A 20,480-nucleotide genomic window follows, 5' to 3' on the forward strand; every position below is an offset into this window, starting at 1 on the left:
AATAAATAATAAATAAAATCTTAAAAAAAAAAAGAATATAAACTGAAAAAGAAAAAAATCCCCAATTCAATTAAGAAAAAGCAACCAATAGAAATACATGAACTCTATTAAATGGAAATTCACTGAAGAAAAATAAAATTGTAAATAACAAAAGAAAAGATGCATGATTATATTAATAATAACAATATTAATTAAAGACTGATATATCATTTCACACCTGTCAGATGGCAAAAATAAACTCCCTTGCAATTCTTGATATAGAAAAGATGTGGAGAATAACACTGCTGGTGGAATTATAAATTGGTACCAGCAACTGTATCCTCTTTTAAAAACAAGCCAAGCTATTTATTTTTTCCTATTACATGCATGTAATCTTCATTACAGTCTTTGGAAGGGTTCTGAAGTTAGGGAGGTTTATGTATCTGCTATAGCAAGACTTTTCTAAGACTCTGCAGAAGAGGGCTTGAAGCTCAAAACAGGGAAGAGTTGCAGAGGGGCTAATGCAATGGTGTCTGGCAGCTGAGCTGCTTGGCCCCACCACCCTACCATCAGTCACCTACAAACCGATTTCACAATGGCCTGTACCAAATCAACAACCAAAACAGAATTCACTCATAAATCACTCACGCTTACTTTAAGAATGTAGTCGGATACTTCTTACTCTAATATCTTGTGTATCAGTAGGAAACTTCCTGTTAAAATACCCTGTATTGATTTCACAATCCCCAGTGATTCACATACTGGAATGTTATGTACATGAATTATTTCTATGACTGTTGTGTTCAAAAGTCCTATGTTCCACTACCATATCAAGTTCATTTGGAAATCTTTTATTATTTTACTAGGGAGAATTTTTTCCTATGAAAAATGTTATTTTTAAGTCAATAATAAAGCATTACAGGGTAAGAGAACACTAAAGTAGATATGGTTTCTTATATAATTTCTATCTTATCTCTATAATCCCATATCTCAATGCTGCTTGCCTATGGGGAAAAAAGTCAAATAAGGAAATTTATTGGTAGACAGGAGTGAAAATGGCCAGGGCATAATGATATGGAATAGCATTTTACTTACAATAAATAAAGTAAGAGGAAAGTAGCCCAGAATTAACCGAAGTCAATTGAAAAGAGGATGGAACAATGAGATAGCAGTTTGATTAATATAGCATTTAGCATCATAGTTTTAAAGAACCATGGGTATTTGTATGTAATTCCATGGCTCACCCTGAGGGTAGGTTAGTACCCGAGTATACCCTACCAATTCCATATGACTATCTTCTCCACAAAGTGTCCTAACCTCCAATTTATTTCAGCTAAAATATAGAGTAATAAATAATAAATATTTAATAAATAAAACATTTCACCAAATAATTATAGAACTGTCTTCAGGGGTAGAATCTGGAGTTATACCTGGTTCATTGTTTGCTGAATTTACTTCTCAGTGCATCTCTAGAAATGTTTCTATAGAACGTCCTTAACAACCTACCATTTCTTTCCCAAATTCTCTTGCTCAATTAATTCCACTTTGTGTATAAAGGCTTCTCAAATCTTATCATCAATTTAACTTGAACACTATGAAAATAAAGGTGCAAGGTCTTCAAGACCAGCTTTTTGAAGCTGACACAAATTCAAGATTATGAGGTCAAGGAGGCAAGCAAAACATGAGTTCAGTCATATTCATGTCTATCTTGTGTATTTTTGTTCTGTGATTTGTATTTTGTTATTTTGTACTTAAACTAGAAATGAAAGCCTGATGTTATGATGGTTGTTTTCTCCTGTTATAGGCTTCATAGCTTCTGTCATCTAACAATACCCAGCAATGAGGTTTCTGAATGAATTACCCAGATTATATTGAACTTTTCATTTTTAACTTCTTTTTAAAATTGTAATTGTTTTATAAAAATCTTTCCAAACATGTAGTGATCATTATATTCTAGCAATGGTTCAAAACTTTCTTATACTACTAATTTTCTGACCTAAGAAAAATAGTATTTTCTCTATGCCAAAGGTCAGTACGAAGAATGATTTTGCTGTAGAAATCTGTAATATATTGAAGAAACAAGGGGCTGATAAACTTGGCCACCCACTGGAATCACCTGGAAAACTTTAAAAAATACTGAGAGCTAGGACCCACTCCCAGATTCTTCATTGTTGGGGGCAAGGGGCGTGGTTTAGGCATCAAATGCTCTCAAGCTCCAGAGTTAATTATAATATGCACCAAGTCTGAGATCCACTGCTCTAAATACTTGATACTAAGTGAAAGATCTGAGACTGGCAAGCATCAGCTTTACCTGGAGGTTTGTTAGAAAAGTAGAAGCTTAACTGTATTCACAGTATCAGGAGCTCTGATTTAACACATCCAGAATTTTTTTTCTATGAAAATAAAGGACCAGAGCTCTTCCATCCTTTCCAACTCTAAAATTCATATTCTAGGGTGCCTGGGTGGCTCAGTGGGTTAAGCTTCTGCTTTCGGCTTAGGTTATGATCTCAGGGTCCTGAGGGCTGGATAGGGCTCTCTGCTCAGCAGGGAGCCTGCTTCCCTCTCTCTCTCTCGGCCAGCGGCCTGCATCTCTGCCCACTTGTGATCTCTGTCTGTCAAATAAATAAATAAAATCTTTTAAAAAATTAAAAAAATAAAACTCACATTCTGTAACCTAAACAAGATACTGAGAAGCACTTTTAAACTTAGCTAGAATTCTTAACCCATATAAACGAGAGACCATTCTGTTCTCTCTAAAGCCACAATTCTTATTCCACAAGCCTAAATAAATGCAATGCTGAAGAAATCTGAAAAATTGGGTAATAGTTCCATCCTCATACTTTTCAATGCACTTTCTCTTGTCTAGAATTTCTGTTTCCTTTCCCTTTCCTTAGGGGAACACATCATTCAGGACATAGGTAAAATCCTACCTCCTTTATGAAGCATATCCTGAAAAAGAATGCAGTTTTTTAAAAAAATTATATTGTTGATATAATAAATTCCATAGAGTTTAGTGCATTGTTTCTTTCTATTATGACATATATTATTTTGTTTCCCAGTCAAATGATGAGTGTCTCAAGTGAGAAATCAAATTATGTTCCTTTCTACCCTAACTTAATTTCTAATCTTAGTGAGTTATATATACATCGTTAAAATGTATATGGGAAATACATTTCTATCACTTTCACCGGATTCCTTTTTCAAAACTAGCCCATTATTAACCTTTCCATGTAATGTAAACTCATAATGTAAACATCTTACAGGTTCTTACACACTTAGGTAAATCACAATTGGCTGTGACTTTAGACTCCTATTCTTTTCTTCCTGCTTCCCTGAGGCTTGCCAGCCTGAGGATAAAACCGCTTCAAATAGTATAGAAATCCTACAGAAAAAGCCTCTGCTAAATAGTCCTACAGTATACCTATAGTCAACCTCTCATATGCTTTAGCTTCATGCCTGTCTTACTCACCATTACATCTCTATCATACTGTTTGGCACACAGTGGGAATATAACCAAATTATAAACAGTTGTCAACAAACTATGTAGGAACAGGAGATTTTGAAAATATACCGCTGAGCTCATGATAAAATTTAGAAGTATGATTTTTCTTGTAGTAGCACCTCTATAATTTTTCTTGATAGGTATATATATTTCTTTTTATGACACAAATAACACAGTCATTGTGGAAAACACAGATTAAGTAAAATGGAAAAAAGACGTAATACCTGCAATTGCATAACTATTGTTAATAGGTGCATGCCTGTCCAAACCACACACACACACAATATTTATTTATATATAAACTATATTTATTTATATATAAACTATATATACTATCATATATATAATATGTATATATACAGATACATATATACTACTAAACCTATATACTGTTTAAAGCAGATCATACTCTCTCTACTGCTATGTACCCTGCTTTTATTCAGTTAAGTATATATCAAAGCATCACTCCAACCAGCAAATCAATTCATAATAAAATTTGTTTATGATGTTGCATTAATGGATGTCCCAAAATTTATTTAATCAATTACCTCGATTAAGTTATTTCTACTTTAAGTAATTATAAATAAAGCTGTGATGAACAATCTCCATTATCAATTATCTAAAAATGTCCTTAGAATAACAACAGGAATCAGGTTTGCTGATTTTAAAAGTTAGGCACATTTTTGGGGCTCATGATAAAACAATTTACCAAATGGACCTCTAGAAGTTTGTTACAAATGTGCTCTCTTGCCAGGGGATGGGAATTGTCTAAAACATTTAATCAGCAATGCAGCCAGCTATATTCTTGGCTATAATATTTATTAAATAGTTATAGTGTGTGAATAATTGATGCAGTTGGAAAATACTCACATTCTTTTTGGGGGTTGATTTCAGGTTGGAACGATCGAAACTCATAATATGGTATCTCGTGTTTGAATATGGATGTAAGAATATCATCAAGTTCATCAATGTCTTTCTGTTTTCAGACGAAAAAGAAATTTTTATTAGTTCAGTTATTTACATAGGAACTCATCTTAGTGCAACATAATAAAGATTATTAGCTGGGGTAAATGTTGGTTAATCTATCTAATAAAACTGACCCCTCTTTTGAAAAGTACAAAACATTAGGGGCTTGACTAAAACTTGGTTATTTTTTTTTAAAGATTTTATTTATTCATTTGAGAGAGAGAAAGAGAGAGAGAGCACAAACTGAGGGAGGAGTGGAGAGAGAGGAAGAAGCAGACTCCCCACTGAGCAGGGGGAAGGGTAGACTCAGGATCATGATCTGAGCTGAAGGCAGACACCTAACCAACTGAGCCACCCAGGTGCCTCTAAAAACCAGTTATTAAAACAATGGAAAATAGATGCAATAAATAAAATAGATGCAATAAATAAAAACCTTTGTGCCTGGATGAATAATTTTATTTAAATACTTACTAATTTTAATAAAGCTTTACAGCAGATCAATGATAACACTGGAATTTGTTTCAAAAATAAATTCTGTTAAAATACGTGTAACATTTTAATAAATGAAGTAATAAAATGATGAGTCTGGTTCTTCAACCTAAGGATCAGAAATGGTATAATTTTAAATAGATTATTTCACTTCTGCGTTAAAAAGTGAGGGAGAATAGTCATCTTGGTCTCCCCCTGCCCCCAGCTATAGAATAAGCTATATGTTGACTCTATTTCCCTAAACTGAGCATTTGGGAGATGAGCCATGTAGAATCATACTACCCGTGACAAGCCTATTACAGACCCACCATTCCTTTAAAATTGTTTTTTGTGAGCTCTGGCTATGACCAATTTGGCTTGAGACCTGGATAACTATATCTGAGAAGGTGGGCCAATCAGCAAAGCCACCAAGTAGAGAGAGGTTTGTGGAACAAAAGTTCCTAATTAAGGTTTTTGTATGATTTCCAAATAAAATTAGACTTATTTCCAATACCTAGTCACAGAAATTAAATGACTGGATTGAAAGAAAAAAAAAGATATTTTCTTACTCAGTTTCTTTCAATAAATCTGCATGCCTTCAGTAACAAAGTGGTCTGGGCTTCTCTGGATTTTTAAAAGTCCTCATCATGTATGATGAAAGTCTTCTCAACTTATAGCTATAGAATGCTAAGCAAAACCAACGTTAATCTTCTTAATGCTATGGTTATGGACTATGTGAGACCATTAGCCCTGGAGCATTTTTTTTTTTAAAAGGGAAGAGAGATTCAACAATAAGCCCTGCCTTCAAGAAATTCATGGTCATCTAATTACGTATATGGGTAATGAATTGAGTTCAGTGTACGATGATAGAAAATCTTCATGGGTCAAGTACAGTGCAGGCAAAAGGGAGGTGGCTCAATTCCACACGGGATGAAAAGGTTAGAAATGGCTTTGTAGGTGAGATGAGCTAAACTGAGATTGCCACGCATATAAAGAGCATTCTGGACTAAAGGAACAAATTGCATATTGTCATGGAGGTATCATAAAGCATGGTCCAGTTAAGGGTTTTACGAATTTCCATACAACTGCAGAAGAATGAGAGAGAAGGAAGTGGGCATTTCAAAATGTGTTTTGTATATGAAATAAAAAGTTTATAATTCATTCTGTGAGCAACGAGGAGTTGTTTAAGGCCTATAAAAATTAACATGGAAATGTTTATTATGTGGATCAAATTAAAATTATTTACATTACTGGCAATATAGTTACACTTTCTGTATACTAAATCTCAAAAAGAATGTCTTAGCTATAAGAACTAATGAAAGGGACCATGAAAATATTAAAACTATAACATTAGTTTATAAATTTTCTTTAAAAATTGTGCCATTGGCCGCAAGAGTTCTGCATAGACTATTATCTAATAGTTAGTGATATTCCTAGGTGAGGAGATAAACTTGGTATTTATTCCGTAAAGTACGCAAGATTTAATATGGACAGACTGGTGTGTCATTGAGTCACTGCACTCACATATAAGTTAGGCATAAGATCAACTCTGAGATTCCTTCCAGTTCGGAGATTCTGAGACACAGATGAGAATTCAAAAGGGCAAGAGTTCCCAGTAGGAATCTGAGAAGCCCCATTTCTTCCCCTAAGGCACTGTGACACTTTAATGTGAGAAATGCTACTGCTTATACCACTGAATTTTTAAAAATACAGTGGCAGTGTTTTTAAAATCAGAAGAAGGAAAAAACCATCACCATGTAGACAATTATTTAATTAGGAAAAAATATAGGAAACTTTTCATATTCCAGCCTATCATAACTAGTTGAATCATATCTATTTCCCATTTCACAATTCTGTTACTAGTATTATGCCTACAAAAAAAATGGTATAGGACACAAACATGTGAAAAATCACAGAAATGGCTATTAAAAATGATCCCTAAAGGATTTCTTCCTAGAAGATATCCTAACTAGAAAAATCTGATATGAGCAGTTATGCTAATTTCTAAATTTCAAGGACCCAAATAGGCAACCTTTCTAAACACTGACATTGAAATTTGAAAATGGGGAGACAAACCATGGAAGACTGTGGACTCTAAGAAACAAACAGGGTTTTGGAGGGGAGAAGAGTGGGAGGTTGGGTGAGCCTGGTGGTGGGTATTGTGGAGGGCACATATTGCATGGAGCACTGGGTGTGGTGCATAAACAGTGAATTCTGGAACACTGAAAAGAAATAAAGTAAAATAAAATTAAAAAAAAGAATGCTCATTTCTGTTGTTGAGCGGTACTTCTTTATGTCATGGGTGCTCTGTAGTTTGCTAATCTGTTCACCAGTTAGAGAACATTTGTTTTTGTTTTTGATTTTTTCATTTTTGGCTGTTATGAACAAAGCTGATATGAATTTTGCTTGTAAAAGAAATTCCTCTCCTTAAAATAAATTGTGCAACCTAAAACATACTTAATGAGGTTGATACAATGGTTGTTCAAACAGAGATTAAAATAGAGTAGTTTGACATTTATTCAGCAACACCTTTAACCACTCTAAGGTTTTAGTTAATAAGGAACAACTTGATGTGAAAATTAGAATGTAATGATAAAATTATGTTTACACTAGTATTTGGTTATAAGAAAGATTACTTATATATGAATAATATAAATATATATACATATGTACTTTTGCTTAGATCTATACTTATTCAAGAATATTAGAAAAAAGAATTCAGAAAAAACTAAGCAATGAGATAGACAGAAAGATATTTTAAAAAAGGATAACAACTTTGTACATATGAAATAAATATATGACTTTTTCCAGAATTCTTTCAGTGTCATGCAAGGAAATGTGGGATTGATTAATGTACTTAAAAATAAATTCACATACATATTTATAAATCACGACTCTATATGAATCTGAAGCATTATATATATATATATATATATATATACACACAGATACATATATTGTTATTCTTGATAAACAACTTTATTATAATAACTATTTTTTTAAAAGAGAAAAATATATAAAGTATCTGTTTTAAAAGATATTTAGAATCACAGAATGCCACCTCTGAGAAGATGGCATTTTCTTTTTCTTCTACTTAAATACAACTAAAGTGTCCACATTTTAATAGAAAATCAATATTTATACCAAGAACCAGGAAGATGTCTAACTGAATAAAATAAGACAATCAATAAATGTCAACACAAAGAGGACAAAGATTTTAGAATCATCTGGAAAAGATATTAAAACAGTCATGATAAAAAGCTTCAAAAAGATAATACAATAATTCTTGAAATAATTTTTTAAAAAAAGCCTCAGCAAGGAAATACAAAGTTTCAGCAAAGAAATAGAAGGTATAGAAAAGAATCAATGGTGATTTTTAGAACTAAAAAACACAATAATCAAAATGCTGTCAGTGGGCTCAACAGCATAATGCAAGGGGCAAAGGAAAGAATCAGTGAACTTGGAGATAGAACAATGAAAGATACTCAACCTCAACAACAGAGACAAAGAAGACTGACAGACCAAAAAAATACCAGTGTCAAGGATCTGTGAGATTATAACAAAAGATTTAAGTTTCATGTGATCAGAATCCCAGGAGAAGAGGAGAAAGAGGATAGGGATGAAAAAGTGCACAAAGAAATAATGGCTGATAACTTCCTGGATTTAGCAAGAGATAAACCTACAGATTCAAGAAACTGAACAAACCATAAACAAAGTAAAGCCAAAGAATGTCATTTCAAGAAACATTGTAGTTATACTGCTGAATATTAAAGACAAAGAAAAAAATTTGAATGAGAAACAAAACCTTACTCTATAGGGTAAAAACAATTAGAAACAGTAGTAGTAGTAGAAAGAAGTGGCACACCATTTGCCAAAAATTAAAAGAAGAGAACTATTAACCAAGAAGCTTATGCCCAGCACAAGCGTCCTTTAGGAATGACATAGAAATCATGACATTCTCACATGAAGGAAAAGAGGAAATCTATTGCCAGTGGATGTACTCTACAATAATGGATAAAGGAAGTTCTTTAAACAGTAAGAATATGATAGAAGAAAAAATCTTGGAACATGAAGGAAGAAAGAACATAGTAAGTAAATAATATTGGTAAACATGATGGGTTCCCACTTCAACAAACTAAAAAAAAAAAAAAAAAAAAGGACAAACTCAAAGCAAGTAGAAGGAAAAAAATTATAAATATAATGCAGAAATCAATAAATAGAAGACATAAAATAGAAGAAAGTCATTGTAACAGATAATTCTCTTAAAACATTAGTAAAAAACTGACAAGCCTCTAGAAAGATTGATGAAAAAAAAGATTGTCATGACAAATGACAAACGTCATAAATGAAACATGGGATATCACTATAGAACCTGCAGACTTCAAAAGGATAATAAGGAAGTACAAGAAACAAGTCCACACACATAATTTTGACAAGTTACATGAAATGGACCAATTCCTTGAAAAACACAAGCCAAAACCAAACACATAATCTCTATTATTTCTTACAAATACATATACATCTATAATTTCTAATAATTAGAAGTTTAAGTAAGTACAAAAAAAAAAAAAAGGAACAAAATTAACCGGAAAAATAAATATAAACAAACCAGGAAATATTCATTACACAAAGCTCAATTCCTTGAGAAGAGTCTATTTACATAGCAGTACCCCCTTAAAAGGTCTGATGTCCCCTTTTCTTGAGTAAGGGGCATCAATACTACTTGGGCATGACTGCACTGAGAGACTATCCTTAATAGGATTTTAGAACAGTATCATCTAATACAAGCAGTGAGGAGACACTTCATATGTCTGGACTGGTACGAAAGCCTCTATGTTTCAGCTGTGACAGAAATCCATACAGTGAAACAGACTCAAGAGTTGAGGTACTAATAACTAAACGCTGGATACCTAGAATATGCAAAGTTTACATAATTTGTCTCTAATTTTTATAACATGCCTTCATGGTAGATTTTCTTTTAAATGCCTTTTTTTTTTTAAATAGATGCGATACTATGTTACAAAAAACTTAGTAACACCCAAAACTGCAGAGCTAGTAAGTGCAACATCAAGGATTTTAACTTATGCCGTTATATTCTAAATACACTGTATATAATACTACATTCTAGGCACAGAGAAAAGAATAAAATCTGATACAGGTTGAGTATAGAATAAATTATGGTCCCATAGTTTCCTGATGGACACTTCAAATGCAACCAGAAAGGGGAAGGAAAGATGGCATTCACGGGAGGGGGATGGTAAAGTAGGCTACTGTCAACCACATCTATTCTTTTTTTAACCACAAAAACAAAAGCTCCAAATATGTCTGTCCCCTTGTGTCTGTTTGTCTAAAACTCTTAACATGAAAACTCTAGCTGCCTTGGTGGTTAAAAATGTGAGAATCTGGCTTGTCCAGGTTTCACAGCAGAAGCAGGCAAAGAAGTAGTGTTTTCAGCATTAATGGTGGGTGATGAACCCTATCAGTCTGGCCACAGAATATTAAAGTAATGTTACAGATCTGGTAGAGAAAGACAGTAATAGTTTTAAAGTACCTTGGTTAGCAAGAGAAACAACTTGAATGAAATAACCATAGGAGGGTTGTAAAATGTTATAGGAGACAAAGCCCATTAAATGGTTCCATTTTACTCTTTACCCTCAGATATCTAAAAGGAAAGTCAATGGTTGAGCTCAAAACACGTTATTTTTATTATAACAAATTGTTATGCTTGTTTAACTAGTGAAAGAAAGGTCATTTCATTTGTTCCATTGTTCACAGTGTGTGCTGTGAAAGTGAGCCAAGATAGCCATTTAAAGAGGAATTTGATAGCTTACATAACATATCTTAAACAAAATTTCCTACTGTAGCTTGTAAAGAAAATGATGGGTAAAGGAGCAAAGCAAATACTTGCCAGGGTTATGCAAAAACTTTTTTTTTTATTAATTTAAACGTTATGAGTATTTAACTCCAAGCAGTTAATGCAGTAACCTAAATAAGTGACAGAATAAGATAAAAGAGATATTTTTATTTGTCATATTAATTTTCTAAGTTTTAAGTGAGTCAGTTCTTAGAATTTCAACCTATGTCTGACCGCAAATGCAAAAGTAAATATGACAATATAAAACAATGCAGCTTAAGATGCACTTCAAATATGTTCTATTTATTATTTGTTGAGTATTCAGAGTTGTGGCATCTCTTTACATAGCACAAAAATGGTATTATAATAAGAAAAAATCAGATCTGAGAAACCTGTGTTGAAATTCCTGCTCTAGGACTCATTAGCTATGGACCTTAATAATACTTAACTGACAAAACTATTTAAGAGTTTAAAATGTGTAAAATCTCCAGTACATATTAATTCCCTTTTCTCTAAATACTATAATGTGTGCTCTCATAACTACTCATGAAATGCAATCACTGTGATTTAGAACAGCACACCAGTCTCTAATGAGGAGACTGCTCCCCAAACTGGTTTTTGTAGCAACTGAAGAAAATAGTTGGCATGTCTTATAAATCAATTAGAAGGCAGGTTTGGCTATTGTGGCATCCAAAATGCCAGTGGCTTAAACAAGATGGAAGCCTATTTCTCTTTAACATGAAAGCCTGGAATTAGGCAATCTAATTTAGGGCTGATTAAGGGATCAGGGCTCTATTGGGTTCAGTGCTACACTTCCTCTTCATGGTCCTAGCTGGTTCATTCATCACTCCCATGTTGTTGGTGTAACCAGTTAGAGACAAAAGTCAATGAAAGAGAGACTCCACCCTTCTTCAAAGGACATGATCATAGATGTGCACATATCTACGGACATGCTCCCGGCCACTGGTTAGGTAGTTAGATGGTTCCACCCAGCTTCAAGGGAGTCAGGAAGTGCAATATTTACCTGGGCAAACATGTGCCCAGATAAAGATATAAGAAAGGAAAAAGAAATTCTGGGGGAACAAATAGGAGCTTCTGCCATCTCCATCAGTCATGCATAAACGTTATAATTTAGGTAAAGGCAATCTAATAAAGTTAAAAACAACCTTACTAGAAATTGACTGAAGCTTGATTATGCTGAATTGTTCAATATGAGCCCTCATTTACATAATGTCAAAAGTGTCAAAGCTTTAATTTGACCAAACCTGAACATACTCAATAATAGACATATTTAATGACACTAATGATGAAACAAACAAAAGACCAAAGTTCTCCTAACACAGGCATTAGAAAGAACAGTCCTAGGAACCATGAATCTTCTCACTCTTACCTCCCTTTACCAATTAATTTGTAACAACTTACTGTTAAATAGGTAATAACACAAATTTTAAAACAAAAATTGCCCTATAATATTCAGAGAAATGTCTTTCAAAAAAGACTTCTCTAAATAATGCCATGATTTCCTAAATTTTTGAAATTATTTTTTGAGTTGTTTAAGGTACTACTTCCCAAGGTAGACTGTTAGAATTAGTCTCATTGTTTTATATTCATTTGGTTTTTCCTTTGTCTTTCCCTTCTTTGTCCTGCCTTTTCTATTTTGGTCAGAAACAGCACTCCTTTAGCCAACAGTCTAATAACCTGAGCTCTGAAAAAAGGCTTTGCTTGTACTATGGGGAAGCTGGTGGCTGTTGGAATAAGGGGTTCTGATAGCTGGGTCACTTCAGTTTGGGAGGGTAACTTAATGTAGAAAATATCTCTCATTCTTTTGCCCAATGAAATAGGCATTCAGTAACCACGTTTCTGGCAGTGTACTTGGCTCTGGAGATGAAACAGGGAACCAAATAGATAGGATCTCTGCCTAAAATGAGCTTGGAGTTTAATGAGAGGCAGATATTAATTTGACAGATATTATACACATAGATACCAAATTGGAATGTGATCAGAGCTACAAAGAGATACGTAGGGAGATGTACAAGTTCAAGGGAGGCTTCACTGAGGAAGAGAAGCTGGAATTAAAATTTGGAAGATGAATTAGAATTAACTAGCAGAAGTCAGTGAAGGGAAAGGACATTGGGAAAATGTTTCAGTTAGAAAGAAGAGCATATATAAAGGCCCTGTAGTTGGAGATTAGGAACTAAAAGTCCAGGAACTGGAAGCTGACTAGTGTGTCTATCGTGCAGAGAAAGAGGAATGAGTGTGAGATTAAGCTGGAGACAAAGAGAGGAGGCAGCATCTACAGGGCCATATCATTCATGTTAAAGATTTTCTTTTTTTAATCCACATAACCTTTGGAATTCATGAAAGGGTTTGAGCAGGAGCATTGCCTGCTGAGATCTTTCTTTTTAAAAGAACCCCTTTGACTATGGACATTGAGATGAGTAGGTCAGGTGCAAGAACACATGGCAGAGGACCAGAGAGGAGCCTGCTGGTGTTCCGGCAGAGGAAAAGCAGAGGACGAGGTGCTAGAACTGGAGTGATGTGGAGAGAAGTGAGCAATATTCACGGAGCAAAACTGATATGGATGGAATTTGTCAGGTGAGACAGTAGAAGGTATTAAGGAGACTCTTATATTTTTGATGTTTAAACTGGACAATGATGCTTATCTCGAGGCAGAAAGATTGGGAAAACCACATTTGGACTGTATTTTGTAAGTGGATGAGCTAACCTGCCAAGTGAATATTTATCAGGGAAGGAAGAGAGTCTAAGAATTAAATACTGAAATTGCAACTTTATTTTCTAGATCACGGAAAGAAGAGATTACAAAGGATATTGAGAAGAAAAGGAGAAGGCAGTAGGAGGAAAACCAGAAAGATAGGGCTTTTTGAAAGCTAAGGGGGGAAAAAGAGTCAGGAAAGTGAGTTTGGTCAATGGTATCAGTTGCTGCTGAAAGTCAAGTTAAATTGGACAAGAAAAACATCCCCTGGATTTGTTGTGTAGGACTTGAGAAAAATTGACATACTATATTTTTTTGTGTGCTGCTACTTAAGGCAATATGGTTGACGGCTAAATGGCTGAGAGGGGTGGGAGGGAGAGAGGCAGGATTCTTAGAAGTTGAATTTTCCTTGTCAAAGATTTCTTTTACTTCATTTCCTGCGTCTTGATGCTGTTTACTGTGGAAGCATAGTTTGTGAATGCTAAACACAATTTAGAGTTCCCAGATTACATATTTACTTTATTGCTCTATCTTATTGTTGATACTATAACTATTATTAGGAAATAATAGAATGCATAATGACTTTTTAAAAATGCCAACAAACACATTTTTGCCACAAGGATTCTTCAGTCTTCTAATTTCCAAAGGGTTATTGATGATTTGGGATTCATTCCAGAGGCAGATTCCGTAATTTTCCCTAATTGTCTTGTTATGAATAATAGCAATGGAGGAGTATTGCTAACTGTATTTGACTTGTGCTTTGTTTTCTGGATTGTTTAAAAACATTCTTTATGGTTGAAGAAGATCTGAAGCCTCTAAAGAGCTAGATATTAAAGCAGAAGGCTGCCCTCAAATGAGGTCATTTACAGGAAGCACTGACGTGGACACACAGACATCCTCTGCAAAGGGCAGTCAAAGCCACCCCAGTGATAAGAGAAGAGGAAATAAAAAGCCAAGGAGATACTTAGTTGGGGAGAAATAAAAAAATGAAGGGAGTATTTATTTCCACTGAGTAAGCAGAAAATATAAATTAAAGTGGCATTAATAAGATACATGCTAAACAACAGTTAAACATAAGCTAAAATGAATGGGGCCAATATGGACTGAGATGGCTTATAGGATAGAGAATTAATGGGAACTAAAACTATGGTTGTGTTCATGGCTAAGTAACTCCATTCAGAAATATGTATTTTTTCCCCAACAATAGCTACTATAACTGCTGTTAAGTTAACTAATTTATTTTTTATTTCCTAAATAAGTGGATGAAGGGACCAAGTGGTATGCTCCTGTTTGACTCAATGATTGGTAAGTGAGCTGAGGATTGTTGTTGTTTAAGTCTGAACTACCCAAATAAGGCATCAGTAACCATTGCTGAATCGTTATCCCAGGTGGAGGCATGGCACAAAATGTCACTTATTTTATCAGTAAAATGCAAGTTTTGATAGATACGCCTTATTTTTACTGATCCATTCTAATTAAAGGCATAAATATATGAAAAAAGGAATCCAGAAATAAATGCCCCTATGGTACACTTCATTTTTTCTTCCCCTCCTCACTTCAAATATTTCATCACAAATAGGAAACACGTAATAAAAGTGGTGAAAGATACATGAAATTCACATCATTTCCTTCTCTGCAGGGAAAATTGGGAAGAAGTGCTAATACAAGTGAAATAAAGGGTGCATGGAGAACCCCTGCAAGCCAATCCTCTTTGGTGAGAGTGGTCAGAATCTCCAGTTGAAGTATTTATTTTTTGTCATAAAACTGTGGAATATTTGAGTCAGAATTGGCCAACGCAGATCATATATTCTAGCTTCCTCCACTGTACATATGAGGAAATTCCTTCCACACTAAAGAGAATGAGCTCTCATGAAGAGACTGCTGATTCGGTTTAAGAAACTAACTCCTGCACTGGCCCCATCCAGAATGAAACGGTTCTCCTGTGCTATGCAGTCACTTTCCAGGAAAGGGAAAGAAAAGATAACATGCAGCCTTTTTGAAAGAGTGATCATAGATCGTAGATTGGAGGCATTTTTTGAGTAGCAAACATTACTGAATATTCATAAGAAAGGGAAGACTAGAATCTGGAACCCTGTAGCTGTAAAAAGTCCGTAATAAGCAACATGGTGAACATATGGTTCATTCCTGAGGTAGAACATGAAAAAAGTATAGCATAAATTCTCCACTTTTCTGGTATCCAGGACCTCTGAGTGTTCTTCATTTTCATAAATACCAGATTCACTTACTCAATCTGAGGAAAAATTAAAGTGTATTTTAAGAGGACAGTTTTCATTCTCCTTCTTATCATTTATATACCTGTACTACAGTTCTCCACTTAGGTTTTCAATTAGCACTGGAGGAAAAGCAAGCACTTGTGTTTTCCCATTTTGTCTCAGGGTGTCTCATGTGTCAGGAGCCAATTGCAGGAAAGTAACTGGGTATGCGAGGGTGAAAAAAACCCCACCATGCCCATGCCTTAAAGAAGGGGGAGAGAAGGAGAGCTTAATATGTGCTAAGAGGGAGCAACCATGGAAGCCTAAACCACAGGACTCAAAGAGAGAATTAAGAAGACATGGAGGGTATGCTATGGTAAGAGCTGATGTTGGGAGAGATGTGGGACTCTGCAGCCTGATATGCCATTCAGGGGATTTTGTGCCTTATCCAGGGAGTCAGCAGAAGTCTGTAGCCAGGGAGCATCTCAGATGACACTGGCATTATGGTGAAGTATAGATACTAGACGGTTCTGTACCCCTTATCAACAGAAGCTGATGAAAAGAAGAAGAATGGTGTCCACCAGTGTTTCCAAGGAGACAAGGACATTACAAAAATTACTGAAAGGCTTTGGGGTAAATCCTGAATCACCTGCTAACATCTGAATTTAACCTTGTGGAAAAACTAACTTTGAAGAGTACGATTCACAACTACAAAACTCCTCATGATATGAGAGTTCCCTATGTATCTTCCCTCATCCCAACTGTACTTGGCTTCACACTATATTAAATATATGCAAACAGCAAACCAAAGATTGAATCATATATGTAATTTAATAAAAACTGGAAATGATGTGTACCCTAACATGAAAATAAGATTTCAATGAGTATAAAGCAAACTGTGCAAAATGATCGATACAGGCAGCACAAAGGTATCATTGTACCAACAAGAAATACAACAAAAAATAATTATTTGGTACGACTTCAAAAACTCTTTTAACAGATAGGATGCTAATGATTTGATCAATAATTGCTATGTTCTTTTAGCATTTTGACCTAATTTGTTTTCTTATGTTGTATATAGTTGTTCCTATACAAAGTTAACTTTATAGTTGTCCCCAGATGCTTTTGTAAATAGAATGAAAATCTCAAAGGTTTTAATTATCTCAGTTAAATGGGAGTTACCAGTATATCTAACACTAGCACTTGAATTCTAATTATCTTCCCAAGTTGGACTCTGGATTCTTTTCATTTTTTCATTGAATCTCTCTTAAATTTGTTGTTTTAGGTAATGCTCTGGAAATTGTACGTTTATGAGGCTACATGCTGGGATTTAATATCTATCCAAAAAAGATGAAATGATTTAGGGAGTTAGATAATTAAGGCAAATTAGGTAAACTATTTAAAACCTAATGGACATCATTAAAAATAAACTAAGAAAATCAAAAATCTCATCATTTCTTTTCTCAAATGCACAGAACGGTCATTTTGCTATATATCCAACAGCTTTTAAATGATAATATAAAGTTTCTTATTACAAGTTCTAGGATTACTGAAAAATAAAACCCACAGATTTCTCATTAGTATTCCTTTCCTCAAATTCACAGGATGTTCACATTATTATATGCCCAATAGCTTTTAAATGATTACAGGAAGTGTCCTACTACTAATTTTTAAGATTACTTAAGTCACATCTGCCATTAAAATTTACAGGAAAACTCAGGATGGCTCTTACACTATGCCATTTCAACAAAGTAGATCAGATACTGAAGAAATTTAAATCTGGTGGTATATTTTCTTACAAATGCATGATAACTACAGTGAATAAAATTACAATGCATGCTGTTCTTTGGCTAGAGATGTTCAGTCAACTATTTGCAAAATATCCAAATTTCCCAATTAAGTGACAGAGTAGCAAGTACTTGAAAGAAACAATTACTGTAATGTTCTATGCTGGCACGGAAAAGCAAACCTTTTTGCACATTTTAAAAAATGTAATCTGCTTGGGAACAAAGCCAAACGTCAAAAGGGAAATCCGAATGCCTGCAAAGGAAAGCACAGTATGGGCTGGGCCACCTCTTTGGAGGCTAAACAACCTTAACACACCAAGGAAATGCCCCCACAGTTCCTTCTTTTTCATCAGGGGTAGAGTCTGCCTTCCACTATCTTTGCAAATTCATAGAAGGGATAACTCATGTGGTCCAAGTGCCGGTGGACTGGAGAACCCCGTGCCATTCCTGGTCTAAGATTTGATGGAGGCTGCCTCAATTGTAGCCTTTTCCCTTCTTCAGGCCTGCGGTAGTACAGCTCAGTCTGGTCTGAGGTCTCAGTCTCAGAATTTGTTTGATCTAATTTCATGACACGTCCACGTCCCCTGACAACAGTAGCAAAACTCATAAGCCTATCTAAAGTTGTACAGATTAAACTAAATCTCTTAATGTCTCTTCTTACCGTGTTGTGGTCTGCTGTCACCAAGTTAGAGTAATTGTACCTCTCAGTATTTGCTCAGGTTCAAAGTGATTCTCCCCTGAGTAAAAGCCTGAATCAAGCTGTGACTGTCCAGCATCCTTCCTTTTGCTAGGCCACCAGGGACAGGTGAAGAGGAGAACCCTAAGATGTAATCATAACCTTTTCTCACCTCTCTTTTCTGACACTGAATGTGAAAAGTATTTTCTAGTTATCTGAAAATGATACAAAACAGTTTTTATTTACTCAAAGCTGTAAAACAAACCATGACTTGGCACAATAAAGCACTCTGAAAAATTGTCTGAGTCATACATTATATTTAATCTTGCATATGAAAGTTTTTTTTCTCCACAAAGGTAAAATCCACATAAAAATGTGTTTGGGGGTTCTGCTTTACTTTTATGCTAACCGAATACTGATAATGCAATATATCACTTTTATTAATCTTTCTGCAATGAATGGAATTTTTAAAGTGGAAGATAAGGTAGACTTGTCACAATAAAATAAAACAATTTATATTTCAAGCTAATACTTTTGTTTTTGCTTTGCAATTACAATATGGATATTTTGTCAAAAGTCCTCAGACTCACCAGTTTGACAAATGGTACTTTATTTCCTGAACCTTCTCTAAGACATTTTTACCTTTGCCATTGTTCTAACAGAAAAATGTGTCACACAAAATGAATAACAAAGCCTCCAATTTCAAACTAGTTTAAACAGATAAGGCTTCGTGACAACCTGTCAGCCGTACTATCACTGATGATTTCATTATAGAGTGTTTTGTAGTAAATTTGAAGATCTCATTGTTTAGCTACCTTTTTTTCACTTTTACTCCCTTTTACCCTCCCTGTCCATGCCAGAAACCCAAGGCAACTCAGTAAGTTTATAATCAAATTATCAAGTAGCTTCAAAAAGAAATGTCATTTATTTAACTCTGAAAATGTGATGGAATAAGCACATAAAAGATAAACGTTCCACATTAAACAACTTTCTTTTGAAAGTGGGTCAGGTAACGAAATAAATAAATAAATAAATAAATAAATAAAATGCAGAAGTCAAACCAATGTTTTAAGATTAGACAAAATGCAACTGTTGCAGTCTCTACTGATGAAGGCATTGGCAGCATCTCCATTTGCCTGTAAATGCCTCAAACAAGGCCTTTTGAGAAGACTAGAAACTCCTCACCAAGTCATCTTTGCTAAGTAATGCTTTGTCCCACTGGAGAAAGAACCTGGGGCTTGCAAATGCCTCTTTGCACACTTCCCTGAAAATCTGAGCAGTTCTGGGATTCCTAATAAACACTGTCAATTGAAAGCAATAATCTTCACTTTCGGGTAACAGGAATAAATGAAACAAAGAAAAACACACTGAGCTTGAAAATTTCCACATGAAAATAACAATTCCTAGATTAGTGCCCTGGGCTCCCTTTTCAGTAGTACTCTTGGTTTGTCTGACTCCTGAACCTCGATGACCTCACGTTTATTTTGTAATGTCCAGGTCTGGATAAAGAGGGTGTTTGTTTCTCAAGAGTTCAGCCTAATCCTTCTGTCTTTCTTTATCTGCTCCGTGGCAGCTTTAAAATGAGTCCATCACAAAAACGATTTTGTAAGGGAGAACCTGTCTCCCAGTGATATTACCTGAAATGACTTTTAAGTTAAGCAAACTAATTCATCTGCATCTCTGCATCACAGAAGTCCATTTCCTCCCTCCCTAGTGATGCATAATTCAGTCTTATTCAACCAACATTCAGACTTTGTACCAAAGCATGCATTCTGTTATCCAGCATTGGCTCTTTGGCTTGTTACCAACTTTGTGGGAAGATCCACCTACCTGGCACACACGATCTCTTGGATGTGCCACTCCCAGTGGGTTTTCCGTAGGCTTTGCTGTTGTAGAGTATTTCATCTCTGTTGTGGCCTTAATGACTCCATCACAGTAGATGCGGACATTGACAGAGCCAGCAGGAAAATCTTGGAAACGCAAACAAGAGTTAGGAGCTGAATATGCAATGCATGTATCCTGTTTTTATATCTTTTAGAGAATATGAAGGAATATTTAAGAATTCATAACAATTTTACTGATTTCTAGAACTAAATGTGTTCTTTTTTATCCTTCGTATCCAAAGAATATAATGTACAATTTTAGACTTAATTAAATAAAACCTTACAAGATTGGAACATGCTAAAATTATGGTAAAAACAAAGCCCTAAATCCTTTTTTCCTACTACTAAACCTTCTTTTTTTGGTATAATCTATAATTATCTTTACATAATACTTTAGAATATAGAAGGATACAGTCATTCATTTAAAGTTGTGCATCTG

General features: G+C 34.7%; 1 protein-coding gene across 3 annotated transcripts in view; it reads right to left on the bottom strand.

The window, feature by feature from the left end:
• The window catches only part of BANK1 (B cell scaffold protein with ankyrin repeats 1), a 307,483-nt gene that overhangs the window by 184,232 nt on the left and 102,771 nt on the right, over positions 1–20,480 (bottom strand). For all 3 annotated transcript variants that reach the window (XR_009353027.1, XM_059172136.1, XM_059172125.1), the window contains exons 5-6: positions 19,989–20,128; positions 4,352–4,457 (exon numbers count right to left, since the gene is read on the bottom strand). Coding sequence is in view for 2 of the 3 variants with exons in the window: in XM_059172136.1 (XP_059028119.1) it covers positions 4,352–4,457; positions 19,989–20,128 (246 nt within the window). In the remaining variant the exon portion in view is untranslated. The remainder of the gene's footprint in view (positions 1–4,351; positions 4,458–19,988; positions 20,129–20,480) is intronic.

The sequence above is a fragment of the Mustela lutreola genome, chromosome 1 (genome assembly GCF_030435805.1).
Source record: "Mustela lutreola isolate mMusLut2 chromosome 1, mMusLut2.pri, whole genome shotgun sequence".
NCBI lineage: Eukaryota > Metazoa > Chordata > Mammalia > Carnivora > Mustelidae > Mustela > Mustela lutreola.